Source organism: Polyodon spathula, chromosome 3 (genome assembly GCF_017654505.1).
Source record: "Polyodon spathula isolate WHYD16114869_AA chromosome 3, ASM1765450v1, whole genome shotgun sequence".
In the NCBI taxonomy this organism is placed as follows: Eukaryota; Metazoa; Chordata; class Actinopteri; order Acipenseriformes; family Polyodontidae; genus Polyodon; species Polyodon spathula.
In genome coordinates this window covers 21,091,611-21,115,067 of record NC_054536.1, presented here as the reverse complement: position 1 = coordinate 21,115,067, position 23,457 = coordinate 21,091,611, and the positions used below count along the sequence as shown (strand labels likewise).

At 36.6% G+C, this 23,457-nt stretch overlaps 1 protein-coding gene across 1 annotated transcript in view; it reads right to left on the bottom strand.

Annotated features, from left to right (window-relative positions):
* Positions 1–1,192: 1,192 nt before the first annotated feature.
* Positions 1,193–23,457, bottom strand: part of wnt3a (wingless-type MMTV integration site family, member 3A) — a 34,888-nt gene continuing 12,623 nt past the window's right edge. Inside the window, exons 2-4 of the mRNA XM_041244659.1 lie at positions 17,259–17,497; positions 4,485–4,750; positions 1,193–4,300 (exon numbers count right to left, since the gene is read on the bottom strand). Coding sequence (XP_041100593.1) covers positions 3,821–4,300; positions 4,485–4,750; positions 17,259–17,497 — 985 coding nt within the window. The 3' untranslated portion in view covers positions 1,193–3,820. The remainder of the gene's footprint in view (positions 4,301–4,484; positions 4,751–17,258; positions 17,498–23,457) is intronic.

Sequence of the window (23,457 nt, the reverse complement as noted above, 5' to 3'; positions counted from 1 at the left end):
TATGTAGGTGTGAAGAACATAAAACAAACACCAGACATTTTTAGTACAATACAGATTTCTTATTAGTACAGATCACTTATCTGACCATGATCTGGTCCCAACTTGGTCGAATTAACGAGTGTCCAGTAGATATAACTGAAGAGTGGACAGTTAGCTGCTCATTAGTGAACATACATAGGGTAAAAAAGACAACACATTCTCCATCCTCTAGCACCACACACCAGCACAGATTTGTATTTGTTTTGGTAGGCCAGGGTACTTTTTAAGGAAGAGGTATCCAAAATGAATGTCATACAGATAGTTAATTCTTTAGCTGTGACCTGAAGGATATGGGTCTCACGACTCTTTGATTAGCACTGCCGGTGTAATGCCCTGACTCAGAACCACCTTGGATAAGGACTAGATATTTGCAAGGACTGGAATGTATTGGAGCAGCTACAATTGCATTTACAAAGCTTCCATGGATCTTCCAGACAAAGGGCAAACCTCACAATCAGTAATCCACCCACTCCCATCCCAAAAAGAAGGTTGGTCTACCACTACCAAATGATATTCAAAGGCAATGCCATCTATACGTGGTATGAACCACTGGGAGAATCAGTACAGACTGGTTCCAGTGTGCTGCATCAATACCAGTGTGCTACTTTATCAGGATCACTGTGAAATATGTGTCAGTGCAGTGGATTGTTAATGGATGCACTGTACTAAGATTTTTATTTATTTATTTATGTATTTTTTTAAGATGGAAGTGGTTACAGCTAATGAAATAATTCTAGAAATGTTACCTGTCATGCACTTCAATTTTTATTTTGTTAATTACTGGAATGTCTTACTTTCATTTGTGATGGTTTCGCTTCATATGTCATTTATTTGGCTGCAAAGGACATCATTTTCACTCTGCAGTGGAAAAAAAAATCAAAAGAAATGTATGAGTGACTGAAAATAAAGCATGATAACAGAGTTACTGTATATAAACAGATATGAGTGGAAAATTTCAATTTTAAATAAAAAAACATTTTTGCTATTTATTACATATACAAAAAATAAATAAATAAATAAAAACGCACATACGAAGAAATGCAGGAAATTAACACCCAGGTAAACAGCATTTACCAGGGTTGACCTTAAACATTAAAAAGCAAGAATAAAGCAAGGATTATGCATAAAGATTTTTTTAATTGTTATTCCAAAGTTAACATCTATCAGCCTATTACAGACAGTTGCTGACACACATTATATCTAATGTGATGTCAGTGAAAAACAAACATTGAGGTAACAGTTACAGTGGTAAAGTAACAACACTGTCCCGACAAGTTATTTTATTCTGCAAATATATACTCTTACTTACTAATATATACATTTTTCATAAAATAAATAATCATAAAAAAACCGATCAGACTTTAGAAATGTAAAAAAAGGAAGTCACAAACTAGTTTGTACAAAACTTTGGATTTTAGGCAGTAAAATATATGCACAGTTTTGTAAAGAGGAGAAAACAAGTATTAAAAAAGAGACTACAAACATTAATGTAGTAATTTTAATTAAAAGTGTTGCTTTACGGTCAGATATATCTAATCTATAACTTATGCTTATAGAAACTAATGATGCAAATTGGAAAAAAATAAAAAATAAACAATACGATTCCTTGCTAGTTAAAATGCCAGGTGCTTGTGAAATCATTTGCTACATATAAAAAAAAAAAGAAATGTATTTTAACATACAGGTTGCATTAAATTTCATTAAGCTTAAAACAGACCAGCTTTTATAAATAGAATTCTAAGTACAATTCCAGTGTTTAGGTATAATGTAGCTTCAAACACCTTAATCTCACAAACAGGCAACATGTTTACATTGTTAACATATACATATTATATATGAAAAGTGAATTAGTACAAAACTTCACATATTTTTTCCAAACTATTTCTACATGATTTCTTTCATAGAAAGAAAATATATATTTATATATTTTATAATGACAGCTAGGGTTGGATAGCAGCATTCAAAGAGGGAGGGGGTCAAATTTTTGACAGGCCAATTGCCTCTGGAGGCACTCGAAGGTGCCCCACTGTTTTTCTAGCAGGCATGGTTGTGAACCTTTGTGAAAAAGGTGGGTATGGGTGGCATTACATTAAAATGGGATTTCTTCTTCTGATATGTTTTTGGTGATTGTTTTGTTAAATGACTATCATTCCATTATTGCATTGCTGATTGTGGTCTAGTACACTGCTCTACAAAATCAAACGGCCAACATCCCCTATCCAGTGCTATGATATAAGTAAAAGGAGACTTGGATGAGCATGTCTGCTTAGAACCCTTTAATCCCTAACTGTAACATTTGATGCAGTCCCATCCCTTTTTATAATCTGATCAAACTGTGGTGCTTATTTCAGATTCTATTTCTGTTTTTACAAAGTAACAGCCTTCCAAAACATCATCTGGTGGAACTGTGTTGTATAATCATTATACACTATAGCATATACTTGTGTTGCAATACTTGTTAAAGTTTAGTAGTTCTTTACCCATATTTTAGGCATGATTCCAGCTCGATTTGTGGTTGAACATCTCAGATATACAACAGGAAAGTGCTAAATACAGGCTCACTTGTAATTACATAGATATGTTAATCATATTTCTATTACAATACTTAAGCTGTACTGTATATCCATTATGTTTACAATCTCCTTACCATAAGTGGATGCTGTAATTAGCATAACAATTTAAAATGGCAAAAGGCTGAGGTGAGCGTATAGTACATGTTCTTATGCGTTCGTTTACCATTGTAATTCTGACATGCTCAAGCACAAGTGCATCACTACTAATACTGTTTCACAAGGAAATAAAACTTGATTTAATCTGTGGAAAGGCATAAAGAGAGACAACAACTTCATTAGATCAGCCAAACATTTATACAAAATTATTCTTTCAAACAGTATATTCTCTCATGCAAAAGTGCAACCTCATCCTCGTGCGCAATTGGTTAACGTTATGCTTTATATCAAAAGAGCTTTGTAAAATCAACTTTATGAATCTGCTTGAGAAAATTGCCAAAATTGCAATATAAAAAACATTTGGAATCATTTCAATCAATCTTCTGACCCCACCACTCCGCTCTATTACCAAATGAATGAACTTACACAGGATTAATACAAAAAGCCTCTCTCCATGATTGGCTATGATTACATAGACTGCTACAGCTACATGCCAAAAGATAGCATGAGTCCATTGCAGACTTTTCAAGAGTACTGTGTCTGGAACAATGTGTTTGTTGCCTTCTTGAATAAAACAAGAATTGTATCCACTATGTTTACAGTATGTCCTGCAGCGCTAAGGGTCTTATATATTTTTATTTTTCTAGGAGATCCCTGGAGCATTATGCTGCTCTCTCATAAACAGTCCGACCAAAATTGTCAAGTTAGAATCACTAGGTTCCTGATAGAAAAACAGTCAGCATGGTCTTGAATACCCCTTGTGTTGAAGGTGTATGTCCATCTACCTTGCAAGTGTGATAACAACTGGGCTTTAATTAAGAGCCTTTGAGGATTAATACCAATTCATGAATGAAACTTCCAAAACCTTTGACGAATAGCCATCATCTTTGCTTAAAGCTTCCTTGGATTGACATCACACACATATATCCTTTTTGCATGCACTGGCTTGCATTGAAGAAATAAAGCTTCTTCCCATGATCTCAGGACTTCTTTTTGACCAAAAGTTTACCCAGTTTTCACACAGGCATCTGTAAACACCCCAGTTTCAGACTTCCATCTTTGTCTTATTTTTGGGAAGGAAAGGGTAGGGGTAGAAACTGTTCTTGTGTACCCTATTTGCAGGTATGGACATCATAAACACGTACACACTCTTGACAGCTCACGTAACAGCACCAGTGGAAGATGCAGTGGCACTTCTCTTTTCGTTTCTCAGTCCTCGTGTTGTGCCCGCGACCGCAACACAGAAGGTCACATCCATCGATTCCGTGGGAGGTTACATTACAGATCCGGTCCCTGGTGCCGAAAGACCCCGTCTCCGGGTTAGGTTCACAGAAGTTTGGGGAGCTCTCATAGTAAACCAGATCCCGCTCCATTGGGGGCTTGAAGAAGGCAAACTTGGGCCTGAGGGTCTCCACCCAGCCCCTGGATTCCCGATGCTTTTCCACCACCATCTCCGAGGAGCTGTCATACTTGTCTTTCAGGTAGTCCCCAATGACTCGGAAGTCCGGCTGCGACCACCAGCATGTCTTCACCTCACAGCTACCCGACAAGCCGTGACACTTACACTTCAGGTGCATATGGTCGATAATTGACTGTAAAAAAACAAAAAAACAAAAAAACAAATGTCAGTTGTAACACTTAAACAAGTTGAAAATTATACAAATTATTATGAAATAAGGCTTCATCCAAATAACACAGAACGTAACAACTTATAACAGTGCCAATTAAACGAGGAAGATTGAGCATACTCACACTAAGTTAAAGTAGATTCCTTACCGTGCGTCCAGCCTCGTTGTTGTGTCGATTCATGGCGGAGCGGGCGTCAGGCCTGTTCTCCCTTGCATCGGCAAACTCCCGGGAAACCATGCTCCCAAACTCAGCATCTTCACTGCAGCCACCCCATTTCCATCCCTCGCCTGGGGGGCCCTTGTGTCGGGTGTCACAACCGCAGATGGTGGCGGATCCCTCTGCACATGACCTTGTCACCGCGAAAGCCACTCCTGCTGAAGCGATGGCATGGACAAAGGATGACTCTCTGGTGGCTAAAATGAAGAAAGAGACATTTGAATAATTTTATTTTACTAAACATGAATCAGTTATTACATTTTATTTTCTTGCTAAACCTATCAACAAAATGAAGCAACCCAATACTAATAGTACTATGCAGTACGTGCTACATAACTAATATTAACCCCAGTAATGCTCCCTTGTCATCATAAAGTATTCTTGGAGTTAATTAAATTAAGCTCAGAGAGGATTTTATGGTAGGGTTTAGTGAAACTGTTATATAGATCACACGCTAAACAATGGGATTGTACAAGCACATCCTTTTGCATTGCTTTATACATAATGTTTCTATCTTACTAAATAAGGACAAATGGAAGGTTAGCATACGTCATTCTAGAATGAATCACCAAATGTTTGTAACATCAGCAGCTGTGATTTTAAAAACATTACTCACAGACCTATAATTAAAGTGTTAAATTAAGCCTTTTAAAGGTTGAGCAAACTGGGAGTGAGGATTTTACAGAAGAAAAAAAAATTATATTGAAACCCTGGATGTAACACTTTAATATTTTTTTGATAAGGGCATATTAGAGATGATGAACAACAACTCTTGACAATACATGTCAGCAATTCAAATGCAGTTGGTTTCCTGTTGACATAAGATTCAATTCACATGAAGTAAAAATCTATTCATCGCACAGTACACAACTGTACAAAATTCCTTAACAAAGCACATTGTTTTCAAGTGAAACCATGATGGTGTCATGGGAATGTTAAATTAGATAGTAATATCAATCTTAAAAGTTTATTAAAACTTGACATCATTGATTAGGTGGGATGAGGTGAGTAGGTTGAGAGAACAATTGTAATTTTGTATCGTTTTAGGACACTGTGGGGTCTACTGAATTGATTTAAATGTTGGAGTATATAAACGCAGCTGTCACTTTAATCAAAGAGGGGAAAATAAATATCTGTGTGTGTGAGTCTCTGAGGTGTGTTAATTTTTTTAGAAGTTAGTAAAATTCCAGGGTTGGTAATTTAAATATTTAAACAGTGGAAGCATTCAGAACCCCTACTCTTTAGAACAATTCTCAATTGTCATTTCCTCTTATTTTGTCATTTCTAATTTAATATTAACTTGTCTAAGCTCTGGAGAGGGAAATAAGTGGATACTGAATAAATTGCAATAAGTGGATACAAGTGGACACTGCTTTTTTCTTTCCTTAAGTCAAGGATTTTTTTTCCATAAATTTTTGGCTTTATATTCCTCAGATCGTGGTTTTTGTTTTTGTTAGAACTGTAGACAGACAACATTTTTAATTCAAATGAAGTGTTACAGTCGTCAATATTGTATTAACAAGAATGGTTTGATTGGTTTATTTCTCTGGTTGGGTGGTGTGGTGGGTTAGGACATTTGAGGGTTAGGCATTTTGTCTTCCTTGACCGTACGAAAACATCAAGGATATTGCTATTTCTTCAAATAAAAAACAGGGTGAAAAACAAGCCTTTGGGTTGGGGAGAAAGTGCCCAGACAAAAAGGGATAGCCTTGGGTCTACCTGAGAATGGAATGCAGAGATCTGCAGAAGTGGCCAGATTGCATCTGACAGGCTCCCCCCTCTCCACTCTGCCTGGTTGGTATGGCAAATCATCCTTATTACCTGCTGTGGGCATGAATCCCCCTTTGTGCTGCCACTGTCACGCCGCATTAGACTGACAATGGCCCCTGATATTTTATATGAAATTCACCCTTGCCAATGATTAGCGGGGACCAAGTTAAGTCATAGCAACAGAGAACTATGCATTGGCCGGGTCCTGATTGTCGTCGGAATGGGAAATCCCTATTCAAATGGTTTAATAAAACAATCTAAAGGGCGTGTGAATTGTGAAAAGCGCTTTCTCTTCAGCTTAATCTCATGGTTGCAGGGATATTGTGTTCCGAACAGGCACCAGCAGGGTGTGGGCTAAGGTCCCCCATCAACTCCATTTACTTCAACCCTTCTTTCTTTCTTACAGTGAGTTAATGATATACCGGTGTGCTTGCCTCCACGCAGCAAGGAGAAACATGCATTTTATGAAAAGGAGGGACCTCCTATCACATCCTAAATGGTAACATTTTCTCATTGAAAGGTCAGAGGCCATAACTTGTATTCTCTGACCTCTCATAGCCTGGTTAAGTTGAGCATAACCACTGAGAAACATGTTCAGTACTTTTTAGTGTTTGATATTTCAAATGATTATTTATTGCACCATAATTGCAGCAGAGTTAATTAAAAAATGTTGAAAAACAATGTTTTGTGTTTTGATTAGGTGATATATTAATCTTATATATATATCTATATATATGAAATATATATATATATATATATATATATATATATATATATATATATATATATATATATATATATATATATATACAGCCACTTCTTGATTTACATGGTAGATGCGTTCTTGAAAATGGCGCGTAATTCAAAAACACGTAAATCAAACTTAATTTCCCCATAAGAAATAAACAAAATGGTAGGGGTTTGGGGAAACACTGCCTCAAAACACATTTGTACGTCTATTTCCTTCACTGTGTTTTATTTTAAACTGTGCTTATTTGTTACTGACAATAACAAAGACATTAAAAAGCCTATCTAAAATAAGAAAATTATTTTTAAATGAAAAGTTTTGCTGCTGTACTTATGTTGAACGCTTGCTGGGATGGCGTGCTGGTGGTGGTGGTGTAGGAGGGGTGGGGGTTACTGGGTTACAGACTAAGTGGCGTGTAAACCGCGTAATTCCAAACAAACGTACGCGCATATTAAAAAATTGTATAAATACAACGCCCGCGTTATTCCAAAAACTCGTAAATAAAATGTGTGTAAATCGCGACGTGGCTGTATATAACTGCGATATATATATGCACACACATATACACACTGATGCACAATGAAAATGCAACAGTCTAAGTTTTACATCAATAGCATTTTGGGCACATACATAATGTTGTTTACATTTTAAATAGTTAGCAGATTGGTTTGTTGACTGTTTGAGTAGTATTGCTTCTTGGTATAAAAGAAAATACTGAACTCAAGTCATGTGATTTCATAAAAATGCCAGGTGCACAGTGTTTGGTATTTGAGTTGAGTTAAAATTGCCAAAATAAGTTGACTAAGAATCTGTATAAATAGCCATTCAAAATGACATGAATTTAATTAACGAAAGAACAGCGAAAGATATGACCATGCCCTACTTGAGTAATGAAGATCGCCTGGTTGCTATAGACATGATTAAAGGCGGGCTGTCTGTGAGAGAAGTTGCTCAGAGAATGAGATGTTCTGTTTCAACAATCAGCAGACTAGTCCAGATAAACCAGGAAACCAGCTCTGTGAGAGACAGGCCACGTCCTGGAAGGCAGAGGGTCACTGAGCTGGCTCAGGATCATTATGCTGACTGTTGTGTTGTTCAAGCCAACCGGTGGAAGTGTGATGATGTGGGGAGAAATCTCCTTTAACAAAATAACGTCTTTGGTGCAGATTGAGGGCAAACTTACTGTTCAGCGATACAGTCCTTGAGACAACAGTTTTTCCATATCTGCAAGCCAATCTGGTGTCGAGCAGAACAATGCAAGACTACACAGTGCTAGGATTACAATTGCATGACTTCAAGAAAACAATGTTGAGGTCTTGCCATGGCCAGCTTTTTCTCCAGTCCAATAGAACATCTGTGGGACCAAATCGTCAGTGCCTTCCAGAGGAGACAACTGCGACCAGCCAACCTTTGCCAGCTGGCTGCAGCTGCACAGAAAGAGTGGAACATCCCACAGCAGTCTAAGCAGATGCTGATCAGGTCTATGCATTGTGCTGCCAGGATAGTTTTAATGCTCAGGGAGGTCATACCTGATGCTAACTTTGTAATTTTGACAGTATAAACCATGATATATGAAATATATTTAATAAAATGGGTGGAATGTTTTTGTGGCAGTGGTTTTATAGCTAATAAATTGACGGTTTTATAATCTTGTGCATATTAATTTATATAGAGTGAAGCAGCTCATTAATATGCAATCCGTGCATATACACTGTGATGATGTTTAACCATTCAGAGGTTGTTATTTTTCCAAGCTCTGTTATATATATATATATATATATATATATATATATATATATATATATATATATATATATATATATATATATATATATATAGTGCCTTGCAAAAGTATTCAGACCCCTGACCAATTCTCTCATATTACTGAATTACAAATGGTACATTGAAATTTCGTTCTCTTCGATATTTTATTTTAAAACACTTAAACTCAAAATCAATTATTGTAAGGTGACATTGGTTTTATGTTGGGAAATATTTTTAAGAAAAATAAAAAACTGAAATATCTTGCTTGCATAAGTATTCAACCCCCACACATTAATATTTGGTAGAGCCACCTTTCGCTGCAATAACAGCTTTAAGTCTTCTGGGGTAAGTATGTACCAGCTTTGCACACAGTGTAGGAGTGATTTTGGCCCATTCTTCTTGGCAGATTTGCTCCAGGTTGTTCAGGTTGGTTGGACGACGCTTGTGGACCACAATTTTCAAATAGTGCCACAGATTCTCAATGGGATTGAGATCAGGACTTTGACTGGGCCACTGTAGGACATTCACCTTTTTGTTCTTGAGCAACTCCAATGTTGCTTTGGCCTTGTGCTTGGGATCATTGTCCTGCTGAAAAGGTAATTTCCTCCAAAGCTTCAGTTTTTTAGTGGACTGAAGCACATTCTCTTGCAGTATTTTCCTGTATTTTGCTCCATCCATTCTTCCTTCAATTGTAACAAGATGCCCAGTCGCTGCTGATGAGAAGCATCCCCACAGCATGATGCTGCCACCACCATACTTCACTGTAGGGATGGTGTGTCTTGAGGCATGGGCAGTGTTAGGTTTGCGCCACACATAGCGCTTTGAGTTTTGGCCAAAAAGCTCTATCTTGGTCTTATCTGACCACAAAACCTTTTCCCACATTGCAGCTGGGTCACTCTCATGCTTTCTGGCAAACTCCAGACGTGCTTTCAGATGGTACTTTTTGAGTAACGGCTTCTTTCTTGCCACCCTCCCATACAGGCCAGTGTTATGCAGAGCTCTTGATATGGTTGACTGGTGCACCATTACTCCACTCCCAGCCACTGAACTCTGTAGCTCCTTCAAAGTGATTGTTGGCCTCTCTGTGGCTTCTCTCACAAGTCTCCTTCTTGTTTGAGTGCTGAGTTTTGAGGGATGGCCTTTTCTTGGCAGTGCCTGGGTGGTGTGATGCAGCTTCCACTTCCTGATTATTGATCCAACTGTGCTCACTGGGATATCCAAACACTTGGATATTATTTTGTTCCCTTTCCCTAATCTATGCATTTGTATTACTTTATCTCTAACTTCTGTAGAATGCTCTTTGGTCTTCATTTTCTTTCAGATTCACAGCCTTACCAATGATCCTTCAACAGTGGGGTTTTTATCCAGAAAATGTGACAGCAACTTTAATGGTTCACAGGTGGAGGCCAATGGTAAGGTAACTGTGTCCTCGTTAGGGCAATTTCTTTCATCAGTGCAAACTGGGAGCTTCCACAGCACAGGGGTTGAATACTTATGCAAGCAAGATATTTTTTTAGTTTTTTAATTTTTCTTAAAAATATTTCCCAACATAAAACCAATGTCACCTTACAATAATTGATTCTGAGTTTCAGTGTTTAAAAATAAAATATCGAACAGAACGAAATTTCAATGTACCATTTGTAATTCGGTAATATGAGAGAATTGGTCAGGGGTCTGAATACTTTTGCAAGGCACTGTGTGTATATATATATATATATATATATATATATATATATATATATATATATATCAGTGGTTGGAAATTCTGGACTTTGATTGGTTAAAATCTCATGATATGTGCAAAATAGATGGAACTATTGCCCTAATATCCTTACACCACCGGGCAATAGTCTCCCTCTGTCATGTGATTGATTAACATCACTGTCAGTCCTGCCCCTTTTCAAAGGAACGCCACCCTTCTCCCCTGCAATCCTCACAAGAAGAGAAAATGGCTGAATGTGAAAAAAAGCTACTGAATAGAGATTCTATGACTTAACAGAAAAATGATTGCAAAACATGCTACAAAAAAGATGCTTCAAACACTAAAATGGTGATTAAAATGTCACTGCCCCTGCTTTCAGACTATGTAAACAAATAGGCGGCTGTCCACATTAAACGAGAGGCATTTGAGACAACCTTAGTCAATGTTCAAACATAATTTAAAATACGACTCAGCTGTTTTTTTTATTCCTAAACTAAAAAAGGCCAAGCACCTGTGATGTTGACACGCCAACTTTCTTTGCAACAGCAGCCTGAGAAACCACAGGAGACTCTTCCTTCTTCAAGAGTTCAACGTGATTTTTCAAATATTGATACATGAAATGTACACAGTGCTACATGAATCTGCCTTGATCTGAAAAGTGATTTCTGTTCATCATTTGAAAATACTGTATCCCAATTAAACTAAGTGACGACCCAAATAAACGACATGCATAGCATCGGGAAGAATCGTCTGCTAAAGTTGTATCCCATTTAAGCAGAAATCCCGATTATAAGTATTCAGATTTGACGGAGGTGACTGTATTTAAACAAAATATATAAAGTCTTATTTACTATCCAACCTTGACTCACTTATTTCCTTGACTGATTCATATATTAAATATGTACTGCAGAATCCACTCATAGTGGAAATTTAAATGCCATTCAGGAAAGCTTATTATTACTTCCAGCCTGCGGCTTTGGGCATTCTAGCCCCTTGTCGGTAACAATAGTCTTCCCTCGGGCCAATAATTTTCCACTATAGCCTTCCTCTCCATTATATATCCTAATGAACTTTATTAAGAATCGGAGACTATTATTTTACATTTTCCCTTAAATTCACACAGAATTAAATTATTCAGATTTTATAGATGTTATTCCAATAATATTCTATTTGAATTTATCTACATTATAGCCTTTTATTTTAAGTAACAGGAGTTACATTTACCTTTAGCAGACAGCAGACAGGCTTTATAGGTTGTAACAAATGGCCCTGTTTTCCCACCCTAGAGCTTAAAACAATATTTACACCTCACTGACATTAAGTTTATAGTTTATGAAATTAAGGGAGAATTGTCCAATCTTGTTTTGGAGGTATAGGTATACATACAATAGTATGCAGTTCCGACTGTCCTCACATCCCCATGCTGTATATCCCATGTCCAACTGTCCTCACATCCCCATGCTGTATATACATGCAAGATGCTGTATATCCCATGTTTAAGCATGAGATAAAGTGGAACCAAAATGCTCCAAGAATATTTTGCACCTTTTGCAGAAAGAGAATCTGCATTGCAAAAAAAGCATAAGGCAAGATTCTCTGCTAACTGTAACATTACAGCTGCTTAATGTACCCCCCACCACATAAAAAAAAAAAAAAAAAAAAAAAACATTTTAAACCAATGTAATCATTTGGGAGTATTTTAAAATAACAACAAATGGTAAAAATATCTGTAAGTTAAACCTGGGGTTACACAAAGGTTTGCCACAATCTATTTCTATTGGAAATACTACTTTGTTGTTGTTAATTTGTAATTACATTCTACTAGCAGGTGATCATCTGAGTAAAAAACAATTAGATTGTCAGTGTACTGCCACTGGATTGACATCAAGAGCATTCATTAACAGAGGGCAGGTTCACAACTGCAAGACAATAGACACTTGTCTGTATAAATTAAGTAAAGAAAAAATAACACAGCGTTACACCAAAAAAACAACCTAAAAAAATTCTCAGGAATTCAAAAATGTCTTGTGTCTAGCCTGAGGCCCCTCCAGTGAAATGAATAATACAGGCGTGCCTGTTTGTGTGTGTATTAGTGTGTGTCTCGTTTTTAGCGGCGGTGTTAACTTTCCAGCCTGATCGTTTATTACCAGAATGTAACCATAATTCATGAAAATGTGTGCATATTTTAATGATGCTTACTTTCCATCTTAATCTTTTTTTTTTTAATCTCTATCTTGCTAGTGACATAGACAACTAAACCTGCAGCATCATGTAGTTATACAGACATTTAGTTAACCATTCTCCCTCCTGTATGGAAGTTCTGCTTGAAGGCATATATAATAAATACTGGAATAAGCTTTATTTGTATTGAAACACACTACTATGTCACCTCTTAGCTGTGTTGGTCTGTTGTACAGGTATGTAAGATTAACAATCCATACATGTCCCCAGGTTTGTGTACTTTAGCGCAGTGCAACTCTCCATGTAAAAACAGACGATATGCACATACATGACAAACAGACGTGCGCTAACAATGCATGACCAAAGGCACATATGAGCATCAATCAAATTCAATGAATTGAAAGCAGCTACTACTAAACCCCATCAAAGGGGTATTGGTTGGCATTATCTGCAGCCACAAAACACTTAATCTGGCTACTTTGACCTTTAACACTATTAAGGGTCATGGTGACCTTAATCCAATCAAACTGATTAACTAAAGTTGAGACCCTAAAAGTTGACCCCCCCAACCCCATCCCTTCTACTCAAGCCCTTACTATTTAGAAACAGCTGAGCAGTGGGGGATATGTGGTATATTTACACTACAATGGGTCAGCACTGTGAACCAATACCATTACAGGGCTTCTTGAGCTCAAGCTTGCTCCATCAGTGTAACAACCCATCAAGAGTTCATTAAATTTAACCACCTCCCCATCTGCAGTAAACGTTAGTCTTTTCTCAGGCCTGCTGACAGATTTAAAGCCCCCCCTTTTGGTAAGTTTTTGAGGTAACTAGGTGTCAGTGGTATTTATGACAGTCTGTGTATTGTTTGGTGCCAGCCTCACTTACACTGTCAAAAAAAGGACCAGTTCAAGGCTTGAAAAAGATAATGTGGTGTAACCTCCAGGCCAGCAGGGGGTGCAATGGACACAACTGAACCCGGGCTCAGTCTTTGGGAGGGCCCAGCCTTGAGTCTTTTTTTTTTTTTTTTTTTTTTTGAGCCCATTTTAATGACTAACCTTAAAACATATAATTTGACAAATAAACTGCAGCAAGGTAGTATTGCCAGGCTGTCAATCAAAACACAAATCCGCAAATCAGCCAACAGATTGTCTATCTGTTAAGGTCATGTGATTGCTCTGCTGACAGATGTAACCAACAGATGGTAAATATTTAGTATAGTATTTAAAAAATGTACATGGTTTTGGGATATTAATTTGTTAAGTGAGCTTATGAGTTGTGTTGAATGCATTTGTAGTGGGTTTTTATTATAGAAATGTTTTCTTACTCACTTTTCTACTTGACAACATAAATTTAAAAATCCAATTGATGATTGATTTTATGACTAATTTGAAAAAACAAAACACGTTTTTGACCAATTCAGATTTTACAGCTGATATATTTATTTTCAAAAGGTTTTCTTTAGGTTGTGCTGGAGCTGAGCGGCACGTTTTTTTCTTTTTTTTTTTTTTGGCTGGGGGTGGGGGGGGGGGGGGGGGGGGGGAGGCTCCTTCACAGTGTCACTTGCACCAGGGCGCAGTAAATCCTGGAGCCGGCACTGGTAATCTCCCTACTAGAGTTTTGCATGCATACCTAAAAAACACATATATTTTGGGGATATATACAGCTTGCTTTCTCTGCAAGGCCTAACTGGCCACCACTAGTGTAATATTTATTTATTTTTTTTCTGCAGCAAAGTATTAAAAAAAGTTTATTTCTTTTTTTATATCAAAACATAAAGCATTTTGTAAAGCACTTCTAACCCCCCCACCCCCCGGAGTATAACAGGTAGTATCAATGACCAATGGTTTACAATGCTGTCTGGTTTAGACTACCATTTGCTCAGGACCTTTAAAAATGTGAATTGAATTATAAAAGGGCTGCTGACATTTCCCAAAACCACAAAGTAATGCAAGTTATGTGGCTGGACCTTTCTCTATATCTATTAGTGAAAGACACAACACCTTCTGCTTTATTGGAGTGTGGTCAGACTAAAAAACCACAAGCGGTATGCTAGAGTTTAAGATACCTTTTTAATCTGACCACACTGGTGACACATCCTACTATTGACTAATGTAGGTATCCTAAACACGCACTACTGTGTGCATGTATGGGAGACTGCTGCTTGCTCATCTAGAGAAGCAGCTCCTTTTGCTAGACTGACACAAAAGGGTATGTTTGAAAGTGTACTCTATATGAATCCTACAATTTTAGGTGATGAAAAAATGTTTGGCCATAGCTGTACAGTACCAGTTTCAGAAACATTGCAATTTAACTATTGTAGTTTTTTATTTGTATTTTTTTACAGCTAAGGCCAAAAGTTTTGCATCACATAGAATTTTAGGACCAAGACATAATTTTAATAAAAAATAAATAAATAAATAAAACTATATGAACATAATTTAGATATTTTATTTAACATCATGTAATCAAAGAAACTACAACATTATATTGCCATAATAGTAGTACAATATTTCATGTTGGATTTTGAAATGTCACATTTCTCAACTTTTATCAGTCTTTCATTAAGTATATGGGATAACTACAAAGTGGTATGTAATTCAATATGTTAACGTAACATTATTCAGTATCATTTGACTTTATGAAGCAAAATGAGTTAATCACACAAGCTTTCTTTATAAAGAATACAATGATCAAAGTATTGTATTATCCATTAATAATAATCCAGTGTTGGTAACTAAGAGATTTACCACACATGAATTGCAGGTTCCCTTTAATTGGAATGATTGTTCTCTTTTTTTTTCAGATAAATGTAATGACGTGGAAATCTAAAAAGAGAGTCTTTGTTTATATTACGTGGTGTACCACGCTGAAGCTTGGCACTGGGACACTGGTATCATTAATATTTATGTGCTTGCATGTTTCTGTGTGCGCGTGTGTGTGTGCATGTGTGCATGTGTGCGTGTGTGTATGTGTGTGTGCTTTAATGCATGGTTTCACTCCAATACCTTCAAAGGACAACTTTTCCTTCTATCTCATTCTTAACCAATGTTTACTTAATCCTGTGAAAAATAGGGTTTTATACAACAACTAAAAATAAAGTAATTGTGGGGGAATCACCACTGATGTAATTTTTAATTCACGGTATTCCCTGTAGTTAAAAAGTCTATATGCTTCCATGAAATTGTTATTATTATTATTATTATTTTTTTTTTTTAATTAATTATAATTTTTCATTATGTTTTATAACATTTTCAGAAATGTAATGGGCTGAGAAACTCTAGTTCTACAGGGATTTTAAATAGCAAAGAATATTTAACCTGTATTAGAAGCTAGTCTGGAAAAACCGAGGGAAAACACTGCACCAGTCTTCCTCAAAATAGTTCCAGGAGATATCTTTAATTTCCACAGAGCAGACAGGCCTTGGATTCATGCTTCATTCAAAGGCCAGGATCTGCAACAGCACATGAGGCTGTTCACCCTACTGCACCAACAGTGGCCACTGCAACGCCTAGTTTACATGGGAGGTCCCAGAATGCCTGTCCAGCTGCTGAGATCAAAGTGGATCAGAATACAAGATGGTACAAGGTGGCATGACTGCATGGTTCAGTTAATCAATTAAGGAATTGAGGAACTAGACTGGTCTTAAATGGAAGTGTTTGTTTTGTGAGTGTAATCTATACATTATTAAACATACACTGTACACAGACTTAGAATATTCATGCTATAACAGCATTATTGGTGATCTGACAGGAAAATTGAAATTAAAGTCAGAAAGTTACATAGAAAAGTAAGAGGGACCAACCCATTTCACCTGTGTGCCTTTCAACACTTTCCTGTATCTAAATCACAGATCACCTATAATGTTGCCAAATACTCCTGGCACCTGTGCAAACTGCTAAGTGATTCTTTATACGTCTGTACTTCTTGAACATAAAACACACAAACTAACAAAATTCATAAATAGATTGTTCCTCTCTCTATATATAATATGTATATTTCAAACAGCTCACGGTGCTATACAAAAACATTCTGAAGCATGCAGTGTTTTCGTGTTCCATGCTGTATTTACTTCCGTGTTTGTGTTTGTTTGCGTTTCCGTGATTTTTTTTTTTTTTTTTTTAGACCTTTTGTTTTGGCCCTTGTGCCTTTTGTTTTGTTAAATGTGTTTTGTTTAAAGTTTCTGTCCATGCTATTTTTGTTTATTTGTTGTTATTAATAAAGTTCGCATTTGCACTTGAAACTGCAACTTCTTTGTCTGAGTCTCCCTTCCTGGTCAAAACACCATTGTCAGTGATGCTGTCAGCCCAAAAAAACTTTCCATTCACAAACATTTTTTATAGATTATACCTTTTTTTTTTTTTTTAATGTACAGGAAATGTGATTTGAAACAAAGTGCATAACCTTTTGAGAATATAGTATTAATCTTGTGAGCTAAAGCATAGACACCAGAGGAGGTCAAGGTTCTGAGCACAGTAAGAGGCTTCACCAAACCAAGTGATTGTAGAAAGGCCAATGTATGCATTAAGTCTTTACCTACCTTTATCAAGCACCGGTCCAAAGATAGCCAGATCGTTAATCGTTGTGCAGTTCCATCTCCTGCCCCGAAACTGGTGCTGGCACTCCTGTATCCCAATTTTAACCCCTTCTGCCACACTGGGCATGATCTCCACATAGTTCCGGCAGAAGCGTAGCTGCTTGGGCACCAGACCAGGGATGCTGCCACACAGGATGGGCTGGGTCCCCAGGGAAGTGTACTGATGGCCTACAGCTAGTGACCTGAGACACACAGAACCAAAGCAGTTTAGACGAGAGGGACTTTTACACTAATATTAAACAGATGTGTATACAGGAGGTGTTGGAAATAAATTATTCCTGATGGGGGAGGTTTACATAAGCCATTGGAAACAAACAACAAACCTGCTGCCACTGTCTTTTATTGTAAGAAAATATTAGTTATATATATATATATATATATATATATTATATATAATATATATATATATATATATATAATATATATATATATATATCCTTGTGCACTTCTGTGTAATTAGTTGCTTGTGTTTTATTTAGCTCATGCAATAGCAAGTAGATTCAAATCTCTTATGTGGTATTAGTGGGCTCTGCAGACAGCATGCCATAAGCCATATAGAAGTATTTCACTTTGTGCCAGAAGTGGTAAAGAGTAAATTGCTCGAAGTCTAAGGGATATAAATCGCCAGTCCTTAATTTGAGCAGCAAGTTGCTTGGCTAAGCCTGCTATTTTTCTCGTTGAACCAAGATTAACCCACAATTCCCAGCTTCAAATGAAAGGTTTAAAAATGCATGGTGAGACATTCTTGGGGATGAGGAGTAAGAAGGTTGCATCTTTTTATTAAGATCCTGCTTTTTAACAGGACCTCGCTGGCTGGCCCCGCAGATTAACATTCTCCACCTTAAAACACAGCTTTTGTTACTCTCAATTTAAAAATTATAAGTTTGGCAAACTTTAATAGCCTGTAGTTAAAATCAGCCCAGGCCATTTATGGAAACAACATCATTTAGTCTCACTGTGTTCCTCCTAAGATTTGTACATAAATACATAAACCTCCAAAGAGGACATGGTATATTGGCTTCATCTGCCTTAAACAGGCACTCTTGAAAAGGCTTGAGTCTTCTGGAAGATGAATTCTATCTGAGCAATTGTTCACTTTTTCTTAGCAACTGTTCACTGTTTCCTTAGGAACTAATCTGAGGCCATCAAAACTCATTTCACTCAGGCCACTAAACAACCTTAAATAGGTTCCACACTTGAACAGTGACTTATTTTAGAGTAAATACTATGTTACACTAAAATATCCAGATGTTATTAACCAGGGTAGTCCTTACAATACATCAAATTCATTACAGTGGAGCAGCCTGGATTTCTTTATTTCTAGTGCTCTATTCCTATCAAACAGCTGCACTAACCGACATTGTTGTGGTGAAAGAAGAGATCTTGCAGCTGCAATCATTCCCTGTGTGTGCTGCAAGCTAACAAGTACATTTTGTAGCATTGTAAACAGAACTGTTCAGTCTCTAGTGCACCTTTCATTATTTTGAATCACAGAATAAATAACATTGAATAGACATCAACGACTGTGACTGGACTCAATGATTAATCAAATATTGCACATCAGCTTGTTAAGCAAACGCTCTGCCAACTGCCCAGACATACAGACAGGTTATGCAATGAGGTAATGAATCAGAGTTAAACAGGTTTAGTCCTGATAGCCCTTTAGTTTGCCAGTTTCCATTCTAGGAAGTGCATGGGCCAATTACCTCCAGCATGCTTTCATATTATATTAATGTTAAAACAAAAGCAGTCTACTAAAATTATAATTTACTGACACTGAAACTTCTTGAATTATTTACTAAACTTTTCTACCATTAAAAACACACATCTTGCACTGAAGCAGAGCTTAAATAAATTTTGCACTCAGAGTTTATGCGAATCTTTTCATAAAGCAGTCTAAAAATAGGATGTGACTGAAAATCACTTGCACTTTTTTTTTATTCCTGCACAAATTATGTTGAAAATGTCCATGGGAAAATACATGAATAGGGGAAAACACATGCAAATAAATAAAGTCAAACCCTTGAGGTAGACACAATGCAAAGTGAACAAATGATGTCAATATTGACGTGACTGCTTGTTTTCTTCAAGGTATGTAGCTTGATCAAGCTGTTTTATAAGCATTTGTTCTCCTGTTTTTCCTGTATTCTTTGTCACCAGTAGCTGATGATGTTACAGCAGAGTCAATCAGCATGTGCATGATCTTTGACCGGAAATGTCATATAAACAGCACGAAGCTTGTTGGTGCAGAACGGGCTACATGTACTGTACATGTCACTGGTAGTAATTAGGTGACATGATTCAAAGTGTACATTCATTCATAGTTAAGCTGTTATGTAACATACAGAATAATAAACACCCAACTCTGTATAATAAGGGTACAATTTTATTGAAAGGGTTTCCGGTGACAAATTACGAGAGTGCTGTCACCGGATTCCAAGATAGAATTACAGCCTATATGTACAGTTTTGGTGTATATTATTTGTTATAAAAAATGGTGACATAACAGACAGAAATTGTAGAACTATCACTGTTTATTTTTAACAATCGAACAAGTGTTGAGAAAACCATTTGAAAACATAATCTAAAATAAATGATACAAGAAGTTTATTTTTTAACAATTAACTTTAAACTTCAGTTGGAGGGGGCATGGGAAAATAATAATAATAATAATAATAATAATAATAATAATAATAATAATAATAATAGCATGTTTCTAATAGCATGTAATGGCGTTTTCATATTCCTCCAAGCTATCTGACTTGTGCACAGCATCATAAACTTTACAATTTTACCATGTCTCCCAAACAAGGAATTGCATAACTAACCTCAAGCCGTTTGCTATACAGTGAAAAATTAGCTGTACTTCTCTAAATCTCTTTAAACAAATTGCCACTTTCCTGTAGTTTTGAGAAGAAGCATTTGATTATATAGCTATTGCCCTGCTTTCTCTGTCGATAAGTATCTAATGTCTGACCTGATCCACAGCTAAAAGTAAGTCAGAATGTGTGTAACAAATGTTTCTGAGTGTGCAAAATAGAGAAACAAAATGGATACTCATTAATAACCTGATTCAGGTCTAACCTGCTTATTTTTTCTTTTGATTTCAAGTGTATCCTGCCCATATTTAATGCATATTTTAGCAAGTCCCTACAGAGGACTGCAGAATGTTCACTTCACTCTATGGCCCGGGGCCATAGAGTTGACTTTGACATAAAAAAAAAAAAGCAAGTTTCGAAGAAGGAATGTGCAAGCCTTCACCTCCAGGTATTTATCTAGTACATTGGGGTATTTTTTAAGAAGAAAAGCAAAACACACACTGGTCAAGTAAACCCCCTTAACACAGTCCCATGTCGTAGCTGTTAACCCTACCTGAGTGCTAACTGGCACAATATAATTAAAAGTGCCTCATTGAGAACTAATATTTCATTACCTGGAAAGGACATTCCTATCATACTTGAATAATGTTTCTGACTCAGAGAGTCAAACACTCTTTTCAGCACCTCTAATTTATTACCCAGTGTTTTGCCATATTAAGTTTTCTCAATTGATTCTTGTTCAGACATCCATTAATCTTTTCAGATGAATCAGATGGCTCCTTATGTTTACAGATAATAATGGATCATAAAGCAACATTCTTTTTTTTTGAACACAGAAAAAGAAGACTATTTGTTAACTATGTTTTTTGCTTGTAGGGTCACTTTCTTTGATGACATTTCAGAGGCTAAATAAAAAGGATCCCATACCATATCATCCTACTCTGCCATTCCAAGCCTGGTAATTCAAGGAATATTTTTGCATTATCAAGCTGTTTGTGTAAAGATACCAGGGGCCGATGTTTGTTCACTGTATTCCCTTGTCTTTCCAGGAGGAGGGATAAGTAGATTCAAATCAAGAAAACTCAACACCCTTATGGAACTGATGTGAAGAAAATCATAATAAGAGCCAGGGGAACAACAGTGATGTTGCTGTTTATGACAGGCGCAAAACAAAAATAGGTTTCTAAAAAAACACAAAAGTAAATAATTGCATACTACAATATGCAAATATCAACTGTTTTCCAAAGAGGGACAGTTGCAATGTTGAATAGAACAATTAATCAAATATGAATCATTTTTTTTGTATTTGCAGTATTTTGGATGTTGGGAAGGGAGGGTTGTATCAGTAGAGAAAATGGGTCGAAATAAGCAAGTGCACAGTCCAGCTACAATTTAATGACCCGTTTTCACTGCCTGGCACTAGCAACAAAGCAGGGTGTTTCTGCTGCCCAGGCGCCTAAGTGAGGCTATCTGGTCAGGTTTTGTATCTCATAGTTGGCATAGCCAAACTGCTTACAAAGGAAGTGCAACATCACGTAGCCAGGACGTGCGTGTAGAGAAGAAACTGACAGGGAAATCGTTACCATTGTGGCTGATTTTCTTTCATATAGGTAAAAGATGCATATTACATTTTCTTTATTGCTTTTCTTTAAGCTTTATCGTATTCACTGAAAGCAGAGAACTTTGTTAAATGGAACCATGCTTTTTTGTTTTATTCATGATAAACACAATCACAAAACCTGACTGTTTGGTTCTGTTCTCCTTCTTTACTAGATTCCTTTTTATTTGTGATGAGCCAGTGGTTACAATACCTTAAAACAAATACAATCCCACAATCCTCTAGTGACCTTTAACGCATGGCAAGAATTTTTGAGGATGGCTAGCTGTGGGCAGCCGAAGCCCGTAGCACCAGGCAGTGGAAACGAGGCATAGGAAGTTAAACTATGTGGTAGTTTCTGCCAATCAAATTCAGATTTCAGTTATCATTATCCCACTGGTAGATGATTGTACTGCTTTGCAAACAAACACACTATCAATATTACCAGCGATATAATTTTTTATTGTTATTATTGGTGGGGGATCAGGACCAGAAATTGTTCTTGACCTTATATTGTTGCAAGCAGAGATTCCATTCACAAAAGCCTTCTGAACTTTCACTTTTCTTAGCCTGTTCATTGAAGGTCCTCAGCAAACCTTCAGATTCAGCGGGATGTGCCTGTGCTAATTACAGACACAGCACTTTAGTTCCCAGATTAGTTGGTCTGTTGATAGAATGCAAAACACGGCTCTAAAACCAAGTGGTCAACTTTCTAAGCGTATCAGCTCTGCATTGTATTATACTGATCTGCAACCGGTGGCTCAAACTTAACAGACCACAACAGATTCCATTTGTTTAAAGGCGAGTTTAAAAAGGTAATAGAAGAATTTAACATCCTTTTTGTAGCTCTTCAATTAAACTATGTCTCTCTCTGCACCTACATTTCAAGCTATATACCGTATCAAAGTTTGCTTTGCACCAAATCTGTGGTTTATTACTGTATAGACCACCCGTCACTGTTCTTAACTTGAAGCAGAGCAGTAGGAAAGAATCCATTAAGAAATAGTTAAGTGAATACAACTTAAAGACCCCCTTCCCCCATAGTGCCACTGAACACAGGGTTGATTGAAGTTTAGCTTGTGAATATAGCCCCAGGAACTTAAACTGCTATAGCTGGATTTCAGCAGCAAGAAACATTTAGGAAGTATATATATATATATATATATATATATATATATATATATATATATATATATATATATATATATATGGACATTACTTAACATAATCTTTCTTGTGATTTGTGACACTGAAACTAGGGGTGGGGGTTGGAGCCCCCGCTTGCTAAATGAAAAGGAGCAAAATGTTGATTAGCACGATTCACTCCCAAAATACAAAATTTTCCAAACTGGATTATTGTATTTTTTTATTTTCAGCATACATTTAGGGGCCAAAACTTCACACACTGATTTATTTATTGTTTCAAATTTCAACTGCCATAGAATGAAATCAGTCTCCAACAGACTATCAACAAAAGTTTAATCCTACAGCAGGGTATTCTTAATTTGTAAGTGGAACTGACCATTATCTCAATTGGGAACTAAAACTGGAGAATGATTAGGGTTAGGGTAAGGGATTTTACATAAGCAACACAGCAAGTAAATATTGGTACTAAAACCTGTTAATTATACAAAACTAAAATCAAACAACTAAATAATATAATCCAGCATACAGTGGCTCTCAGAAGTATTCAACCCCCCTTGGACTTTTCCATATTTTATTGTGT